Source organism: Argiope bruennichi, chromosome 8, assembly GCF_947563725.1.
Source record: "Argiope bruennichi chromosome 8, qqArgBrue1.1, whole genome shotgun sequence".
Taxonomy (NCBI): Eukaryota; Metazoa; Arthropoda; class Arachnida; order Araneae; family Araneidae; genus Argiope; species Argiope bruennichi.
In genome coordinates this window covers 70,964,015-70,974,874 of record NC_079158.1, presented here as the reverse complement: position 1 = coordinate 70,974,874, position 10,860 = coordinate 70,964,015, and the positions used below count along the sequence as shown (strand labels likewise).

The window sequence follows — 10,860 nt, the reverse complement described above, 5'->3', positions numbered from 1 at the left end:
TCAAAGTATTTAGGAGTTTTAGACAGATGGACGTTTTCCAAAAATTTTGTTTTTCGAATTCAGGAAAGTCTAAAACGTGGAGATCAGTTAGAATATCAAGTTCAAATTTGTCGACGATTACTATACTTTCTCTATACTAAGTATACAAGAAAGCAAAAAGCACTAACTTTAATGAAGTTGGTAAATAAATGATAATTTTTTTAATTTAGTTGAACTAGATTCATTTATGCGAAAAAGAATGAAAACATGATTTCATTTTGTATTACTTATGTATATATTTAAGAGGAAAATAGTTAGTGCTATTTTTAAATTTTTAGAAAGTCAATCCAATTAATATTCGTGATCTTTAATATTTGTTTTTTGCACTGGAGTTCAATATTAGGAACTAACAGATGCATTAAAAAATCGTCGTCAGACAATCGCTGACAGACAAACGCTTACAAAAAACATGATATATTTTGATAGTTATGATTTCCACACATAACTATCTATAAAGCTCATAAGTACAAAATCTTCAAAATGCATGCAGCGATATCGGAAAAAAAATTTCTAGCACACACAGCATTTTTCATTAACATATTCATTCATTATCATGGAAATAACGCATCCAATGAATTCCGATATTCAGTCATTTTAATGGAGATAACACATCTAATGAATTCCGATATCCAGTCATTATAATAAAAATAACACATCTAATGAATTACGATATTCAGTCATTATAATGGAAATAACACATCTAATAATTTCCGATATTCAATCATAATAATGGAGATAATGCATCTAATGAATTCCGATATTCAATCATTATAATGGAAATAACACAGGTTTCATATTTTTAGGGAAAAAAAAGATGTATCAAAGAACAGAAATTACCTAACCAAGAATGCTCCAGATATTCTCGCAAGACATCGAGAATTACTTAATTTAGTCATTCACCTAAAATTATCTTTTTCAAATTTATTGTCAATCTTTATATTTTGATATATTATTACAGCGATTATTGTAAAAGCAACAAGTGTAAATAACCGAATCGATTCTAATTTTAGAATCGATTAGAATTACAGCAACAGGTTTGACCTTATGCGCATGAATAGTCTCCTGACGTAGTTCTCAGGTAATTCTTTCATGAACATAGGATTTCTATTTTTAAATGGTTCTAAAACTCACACACCCACACATACATATACGTCCTTCATGTCAGAATATTTCATTTCGTTTATAAATGCTGTTTCTTCTTTTTGCCTTATCAACAATTTCAAAAATATTATTCTTTGATCCTATGTTATTCTCAAATATGAATGGTCGCATGCTCTTTAAAAGATAATATGTCATCTTATTTCCTTTTCCCAATGTTTACTCGTGTTATTTTCATTTATCTACTACAAAAAATACCATTTTTTATCTTTTTAATCTTCTGTGTTCTATAACTGTACTTTCTTCTTCGTTTATTGTTGTTTTTGTTCTCGGAAATGCCTGTCATTACATTCTTTGAGGAGAAATGAATTGTTGTTTCCCTCATATTTGTTGATACCATTTATTTCTATTCTTTTTTTTTCAACTGTTGTAAGCGTTTTAATATTTGAAAATATTGAATGGTTTGTAATTTTGTTTTTTCTTCGAGTGTATTCTTCTGGCATTTATTTTTAAAAATAAACCCTTGTCTTATGTATTTCAAATAATAAATTCCTGTATTACTTCTATTTTTAAAGTTATTTTCGCATTTTATTTCATAGTTAATCATATTCTCTGATAGAATACAAGAAAGCAAAACCGGAATTGTTTTGCATGTTATGCCTATTTTATTCCAACACGAGATCGATTTATCCTATAGTTTATAATATATATTTATTGATACTGTTCCTTCAGCGGTGGTGAGGTGATCAGCCATGCATAGTTTATAATATATAAAGTATATTTTTAAAGTGTATTCTGTAGTATTATTCAAAATATAATATATTTCTACATTCATTTCTAATTAGTAAATAATAATATTAACCTATTTATCCACTTTTTAAACATTTCTCCTTTATATTGCTTAGTCATTTATTTTCATTGATAAATTACAAGAAACCAAGCCCTGCATTATTCGGCCTGATATACTTGTTTTATTCAAGCGTGAAATAGATTTATTCAACGCTATTATCATTTTTAATTTAAAATCAGCTCGGGAAATATAGTTCTAGATTTATCTATTTCTACTTCATAAATAATAAAATTAATCTGTTCACGCGGCTTTTTAAACTTTTTTTTCCCATTTTCTCTGATAGATTGTAAAACAACAAGCTCGAAACTGTTCCACCTGTTTTACCTATTTTATTCAATAGCTCTATTATTTTGAGTTTAAATCAACTCACGAAGTACTCTTGAGTCATTTGCTTCTAATCACGCCAGGTTATCGTACAATAAGAATAAATTGAGTAGATGCAGTATGTGGAATGAGATTATAAAAGATATTTTTGGAATAAATTTCTTTTCTTTGTTTAATACCCTCGATAGAAAATCGCCTCCTTATTCAGAAGAAACCGATATCTAGAAATAAATATTTCGCATACCAAGCAGTGAAATCGAGTTAAAAGAAATGTGGTAGATCTTTCCCAGATATTTTACCTTTAAATTCATTCCTTTGAAAATTACAAATAATATTATATATTAACATATTCTTTATATACATGATAAGCAATTACGTCTTGTGCATAGAAAATCAATATATTTATCTTTGCGAAAACAGTAGCATGATTATACTTCCTTAACCAGAGTGAACTTTGGTCTCCTCAAAGCTTTCTCGAATAAAGGCTTTCTCCAATAAAGGTGTTATCTCAGGGAAGCCTTGCAAGGTATTGGCGAAATATTATCCTTTGGCGTGTATATAGCGATTTTACTTAATCGATCGTATAATTCTTGGCAAGTTATTTTGGCGCATAATCTCTAACATGCGGTTAACTGTATCAAAAAATTGAATATGTGCTTTTCATAAACGATTGAAACAAACATTTGACACAAACTACAATTGTAATCCCAAACTCTATGCCAAATTTAATATAATTAAATCATTGTATCTTTGAGTGATCGCTTTTACATGTTTTTGAAAGTATAGACCAATAGATGATCAATCCCTGGTTGGATTTGGTTCAAAATTGGATAGGTGTCTAGATTATAGCTATTAATTCTATGTACCGCATTTTTTCGTTCTAGCTTTCTTCAATTTGTAAATCATCGTGTTAATTTACATTCGAACAGACGTACTTCTTCTGAACAGAATTTACTCACAATTTGATAGAAATCTGCAAATTTAATGTAAAGACCGCATACCAAATTTCATCCGTCTACTCAAAACTTTTTTGAATTATCTTTGCTACAGACAGACATTTTCCAAAAAAATGTTTTTTGAAGTAAGAGAGGTCTAAAACGTGGAGATTCGTCAAAATCTCAAATTAGAATTTTTCGGCATTTATTACACTTTCACTTTACTACGTATACGAGAAATTAAAAATATAAAACATTATGTTGCTACTTTTACAGATGTAGTCTACCATCCTTTTAAGAAGATTTTTTTTTTTTAAATTTTAACTTTAAAAATAAAGTTTTTTCACAATAGGTTATTAATATATTTTTAAACTCATTTGAGTTAGAAAAAACCATATTACTCTAATTATTAATTAATTAAATAATATTTAATGAGCTAATGAGCCTATTTTTTGAAACATGATATCTTAAATTCTAATTTGTACAGACACACAATTCTAGTTGGAAATAATGCCTAATATTAGTCTTCATGTTGTCTGTCTCAAACAAGTTATAAAAATGTATAGCTTTTTTCAAACAATTTTTTCATCAACGATCTTTTCTGTAATTTTAAATTTTAAACAGCTATTAAAAATTTATTTCTATAAATATTACTTTGATAGAGGCACAAAACATCCGCTATTTCATACAGATTATTTTGATATATAAGTAACTGTGTTTGGTTAATTTCGTGTTGAGTTATGGTTGTTTGAATGAAGCAACCTAGTGGAAAAATATCATTCTTCATAAAATGAGTTTTAAAAACACCGTAACTAGAGATTTTAATGAAAACACCTGAAGAAAAATAATTATAACTCGAGAAATATTTCGAATATGGACAACATCTTGGTATCGTTTGAAAGCTAAAGGATCGGAGGACATTGTTAAGCAATAAAAATAAATATTCGATATTTTGAATGATTTTCAAAATTTCAAGTGTGTACATACACCTTAACTAAAGTGCTTTCAAAATGTTTTTTTACTAAGTAGAAAGAATTATGTTAAGAAAACATATGAGAAATACATACATATTTTTTTGGTTGACGAAATCTGGACATAACTTCAGTATCAACCTCAGAAAATTCATTATCAAAAAGAAAAATCTTTTTATTTCAATAACACGAAAAGAAGATATAAATTTTAATTACGTAATAAAAACTATCAAGAAACTCTTGCGAGATACAAAGTTTGCTGTAAATTCAAATTTTTCCATTCAAAGTTACGCCAGGTGAAAGTTAAATTTAGCGACATAGATCGCATATCCTCCCGTTTGTCTGATGCGAATTGTAGAGACGAGGTGCCAGTCCAGGTTTCATCCTCATAATCTGAAATAGTTTGCGTCGTTTATCCTAATCAAATCATTGCAGTTCGTCGTTTATTCGAATACAGTCCTCATGTTCCTTCCAAACGGAACGTTAATATGTGTTTAAAAGTGTAATATTTGTTGTAATGTAATTAATATGTGTTGTTTGTAATTAATATAATGTGTGTACTAAAGCAATATTTCTTTTAAACTAATAAACATATATTTACGTTTAAAAGGAATAAATTCTTTCGTTCATATAGCAGAACTTTCCATTTTGACTTTTAGTGTAATGTTAATTGAAGTTCAAGTGTAATTTAAACAAAACTTAAAATGTTTTTGAATATTTCTTAGTGAAAAAGAATCAGTTTCTCCAGACATTTTCACTTCAAATATTTTGTCAAGTATGAAATAATAATCGATTTAATATGTAAGCTGTAACTTTATAGATACTTTTAAAATGTCACAAAAATAAAACTAATACTATTACCAATATCCAGAGAAATGTCGACCATATCTATACCTTGCATATATAAATTGAAAAAAAAAAGACACTTAATAGAAAATGACAAATCTTTTTTTGCTGTATTCAACATATATATATATATACCAAAATTTGTACCCTATGTAATATTTCCATGGAGAAATCTATTCAAAACATCATAAAGGGGGTAGTAGTAAGAAATTTCAAAGTTTGTACATTTTTAAATATATATACTATTCTCGACGAAAATTTTTTGCATAACTCTTATGCATAAAGTTTTCAATTAATAAAATAAATAATTACTACTTCAAAATGATTTTATTTCATATGAAATGATTTTTATTTCATATAGAATAATCAAGAGCAGAATAAATTTGGGCTGCTCCCCTTTTTTTTTCAGCGACTTTACTTACAGAATATTTTTGGGAATCTAATTTATTATGTCACAACTAAAATTTTGCCCTTCAGTTTCTTCATTTAATTAATATCTGTACTGTTTTAATTTATCTGTACTGTTGTACTGTTTAATTTATCTGTACTGTTGATGACAACGAAGGTCTGACAAAACATTTAATTGTCAACATATTTTAACACCACTACAAAACTATGAAGCGGAACTTAATCATTAACTCCACAACTTGAGAATCGTTAATCAAGGTTAAAAAAAAAATGCCTTATTTTCACTCAAAACATTGAGGCAGGTTTTTTTTTTTATTTTACTTAGATTAACGATTCTCAAGTTGTGGAGTTAAAGATCAAGTTCCGCTTCATAGTTTTGTAGTGGTGTTAAAATATGCTAACAGTTAGGTCAAACCAAGAACTTGGAAATGATACTAAAATCAACATTAACTTTTTATTACTGCATCGAAGTGGGCATCAGTAAGGTCCAATAATCAAATCAGCAAATTAAGGATCAAATACAAGTATGATATATCATTCAATCAGTCTCGCTCTATGGCTCGCCATTTTGAAGATCATTAGCCATAATGGGATTTAGAAAATTGCTTTTCAAACCCAGCTGTAAATGCGGATCGCAGATGCCCCATGGCACATCAGACTTTATATCTTGTATAATGATCATTTAATATTTTGGCATCCTTTCAAAATGTCTGCCAATTTTTTCAAATACATTTTTTAGACTTTTAACTAACTTCTTCAGGAACTCCTTACTTATGATCCTACTATGTCAAGCTCATAAAAATTGTCTGCTGCCATTTTGGAACATTCTTTCAATCATTTATTAGTTATTTCTTAACTGAATTACAAATCTGAGGACATTTTTTTTTTCAATTTCTACAAATTATTTCCAATATACACAAAACTCATTATGTTATGAGAATCGTGATGATCAAACCCCTAATTATTATCAGTTTCCCTTAATATTTTCTAATAAAAAAAGTTTCTTTTTAACACCATGGCGTTTTTTTCTTCTCTAGTTTGATCTTCTTTCTCATTAATTTAAAAAGTGTTGTAAAATAACTTATTTTTTCCATTTAAGCAATGAAAAGAAAATAAACTATATCTTAAACAATTTTTTTTATTCTATTCTTTAAATAAAATTGAAAACTATATTTAAATGTAACTAATTCCGAAATGTTGGTATGAATTTTTTTTTATTAAATTAGCGATGTACCGCATTTTGACTCCGTTGCCAAAAAATAACTAATACAACTGAAAATTAGAGATAAATAATAAAACTTAAGTGATTCCTACATTTTTTTCTAGCTAATGATTCTAAAATATTGTTCTAGTAGCATATTTAGAGCATTTTTAAAAACCTTTTAATGAAATTTCACCAATTTACCTATTTTTTTTATAATCATTATACATTTAATGCCGCATCTCCGCTTCTAGAACTTATGTGACCCCTTTCTGGTGCTATAGATGTAGGTGGATTTTATTAAAAAAATTGCGCTTCAGACAATTTTAAAGAAACAAACAAATGGCAAAATACGAATACATATAACATATCAAGAAATGATATAAACTAAACGAAAAATATCTGGAGTACAATAAAACTGGATGAATGAGCATAATGATGTACAGTTTGATTGAAAATATAAAATAATGATAAAAATTAGTTTCTTTAAGGGGTTAAAGGTTAAATTATGAATAAAATCCGAGGTGTAATTAATGATGCCCTAAAAATTGTTAGGGTTAATCTAATATGATCAGTTCCCCATGATCAATTAGGAATCTAATCACGTTTCTGTTTCTGTTGTTGTTGTGTCTAATGGCACTTGTCCTAGACAAGCCCACTGACTTTAAGAAGGCATTGTGGATTAAGCCAAGGGCACGTCTCTTGCTTTTTCAGTAGCGCCATCTAGGGCGAAGAGAACGACTTAGCTAAACACGCGTCACAACCCTTTTTACGGGGCGGATTTCATTCATGCATTTCATTCACTCAACCACAGACCGTAATTTAGACCTGAATCAGAGAATGTTAATGATTCTTTTTTTGGAAAACGAATTATTAAGGACTCTTTTGTACCAAAGACTTTCTAGCGAAGATGAGGGTTTTCGCAGGTGCCATGAAAGAGTAAAAAGGCAGAATGTTGCAAAGTGGACGGGATCTCCGACGTCTCCACAATAGCAATAGTCATAAATGTAAATTGTGCAGAAAAGGGGGAACAGACCATGTCCTGTTAAAATAGGATTTCTTCACGAGTCCAGGGCAGTGGTTGCAGTTTTACTATTTTGATGATTTTATAAACAGAACAATTATTGTTACCACTATCCCTAAGATTTTGCCATTTTCTTATAAATATTTTCTGAAAACGTTGTTTAATATGGCATCGGAGTTTTCGAGCTTCCATTGGAACACCTTCGATAATGGCTGCTTTTGCTAGAATATCCGCTTCTTCATTATTCCGATAACCAGCATGTGCTTTGATCTATCTTAAGAGAAGATTTGGGTTGTGGAGGAATAGTGATTGGATGTCTCAGACAAGTTGATGAAAAGAGTACACAACTTATGAGGCGAAATTTTCATTTCATTATTTTGTATTTTCTGCGTCATTTTCTGTAAAATTATCGGCCAATGAAATTTTCAAACTTTTATCAATTTTTTTAGAAATATTGATAAACATTAATTTTTTTTCTATCTTTGAGTTCAATTGAAAAACCAATTCTGATACTGATATTTTTTCAATATTTATCCCAGAATCTATTTAGTGGTGACAAAATGTTACTCATTGTTTCCTATATTTTCCTTCTTATAACGAATCTGTAGCTAAGAATTTAAGGACTATTAAAAAATGTCATGTAAATGGTCAGGAAAATATTGTCGCAGATACATTATCGAGAATTGCTAATGTTAACCTGCCATCTATAGACTATGATCAAATTGCTGATGCCCAAATTGATGATGACGAACTGAAACAACTGCGACTTTACAGTAAATCCTTGAAATTTAAGCAGTGTCAACTTCCATCCGGAAAATCTTTATGGTGCGACACATCTACATCAAAGGTTAGACCTTTTATTCCAAAGCCTTTCCGTATGCGGATGTTTCAACAAATCCATTGTTTATCTCACCCTGGAATTCGTACAACAGTTAAAGAAATGTCATCACGATTCATTTGGTCTTCACTGAAACAGGAAGTTCGTAACTGGACACGAGCATGTCTCCATTGCCAAAAAAATAAAATTTCGCGGCATACAAAATCCGAATTTGGAACTTTTAAACCGCCAGATGATCGTTTTAGTGTAATTCATATTGATTTGATTGGGCCGTATTCTCCATCGGATGGATACATCTATTGTTTGACATGCATCGATAGACACACATCTTGGATGGAAGTGGTTCCTTTACGACAGATCACTGCTGAAGTTGTTGCACAAGCTTTTTACGAATGCTGGATAACTCGATTTGGAGTACCTTCTCTCGTGGTTACGGATCGAGGAACTCAGTTTACTTCAGAATTATTCAAAAAATTAGCAATCATTTGTGGTGTAAAATTACGGCATACGACGTCTTATCATCCCCAAAGCAATGGAAAGATAGAACGCCTACATCGCACGCTAAAAGCAGCCATTAGATGCCACAACTGTATTCGATGGACTGAGTCGTTGCCTACGGTTCTCATGGGTTTACGAGCTTCTCTTCGAGACGATTTTAGTTTTACAATAGCAGAAATGGTATTTGGTAAATCTATCAAATTACCTGGTGAGTTTTTTGAAGATTCGAAAACTGTGTCCATTACAGATTCTTTTGTTGATAATCTGCGAAAACAGATGCAGTTAGTAAAACCAAGAATACCCAAGCAAAAATGCAAACAACACATTTTTGTCCCACAAGATTTAAATACAGCTACTCACGTATTTCTTAGGATTGATCGCGTAAAAAAACCCTTAGAACCGCCATATGAAGGACCATTTTTAGTATTACAACGAACGCAAAAATTTTTCACGTTATTAATCAAAGGTGAACATGTAAATATTTCTATTGATCGAATTAAACCAGCCTATAAGTTAACACATTTTGACATTTCTGATGCTCCATTGCCATCAACTGTTAACAGTCCTGCATCTTGTGAACCCAAAAGAAGTGGCTCAACTGAAAGGATGCAACATAAGAATGCATTAAGTGATTCAATAAAGGACGAGAAACTGCCTGCTTTAACCACACAAACACGTTGTGGAAGGAAAATAAAACGACCTGTGCGTTTTACAGACGATGCATAAAATGTTGTTCTAGTGCATTCTATTCATATTAAATTCAAATGTCATTTTCAATTTTTTTCTAATTAACGTAACTTCGTTACTGGCAAGGGAGTGATGTAGGAACAGGTTGTGAGTAACGCAACTCATCATCGCAAGTTATTGTGGTTCACACGTAACTAAATATTATAAATAATTATTAATGTTTTGTATTTGTTTAATTGTTATAATTGTTCATGTTTGTTTTTGAAGTAATTGCATCAAAAATATTTTATATATTATTTTTGTGTTAAATGAAACTATTTTTCTGCTGTTGCATCTGGCAACGAGATTGATATTGTAAAAATAAATAGAACGAGTGAGATGCTCGCCGTTGCTTGGATTTGACGTTTTGTGATTTTATTTTAATTTCTTTAAAATACTTTAAATCGTTGGTCGTAATATCCTAAAATAAGAAATGTTTATTTTATGTATCGAGCGTTTACAATCTGCACATTAAAACGCAGAGTCATACGCCGATAAATCTCTTGCAATTTTTATTTTTAAATTACTAATAATTAATTTTACCCATTTTCATTTCAATCAGTGCCTTTTTTTCCCCGTTTATACTGCATATTATTTAAATCAATCTTTTGCAGCTTCAATCAACCAACGAAATTAATTCGTTATGAAATAAAGAAATTTATACAATTTGTGTACAAGGATAAATTTGGCGCCAGAATTAATTGCCAAAGGGATTTGGCGATTAAGTCGAAAAATTTGCAGCGGAAGCGTTGGGGATACTCTTTAATCGTGCATTGAAAATTTGACCGATTTAGTTTCAGACAATTTATTGCTATCATTATCTCTGTTTCAATTTTTAGTTTTATAATATCCACGTGAACAATAAAAGAAAATTTAAACTGTATTTGCTGCTGAAATGAATAAATCATCTCTGGAGATTTACTACAAATCGCTTAATCATTGTTTACGCTTTGAAAACAATTGTATAATTTAAGATAATTATGAAATATTAAAATGATCCTTATTACAATTCATTTTTAATAAATTTTGACTATTTGATTATTTAAATTACTAATCTTGAAAAATGCAGAAATCAAGAAATAAAAGTCGATTCTTTGTTGGG

The 10,860-nt window shown here is 29.7% G+C and overlaps 1 protein-coding gene across 1 annotated transcript in view; it reads left to right on the top strand.

Annotated features, from left to right (window-relative positions):
• Nucleotides 1–8,867: 8,867 nt before the first annotated feature.
• Nucleotides 8,868–10,860, top strand: part of LOC129980659 (probable serine/threonine-protein kinase MARK-C) — a 40,409-nt gene continuing 38,416 nt past the window's right edge. Inside the window, exon 1 of the mRNA XM_056091039.1 lies at nucleotides 8,868–9,240. Within this exon, the coding sequence (XP_055947014.1) occupies nucleotides 8,868–9,240 (373 nt within the window). The remainder of the gene's footprint in view (nucleotides 9,241–10,860) is intronic.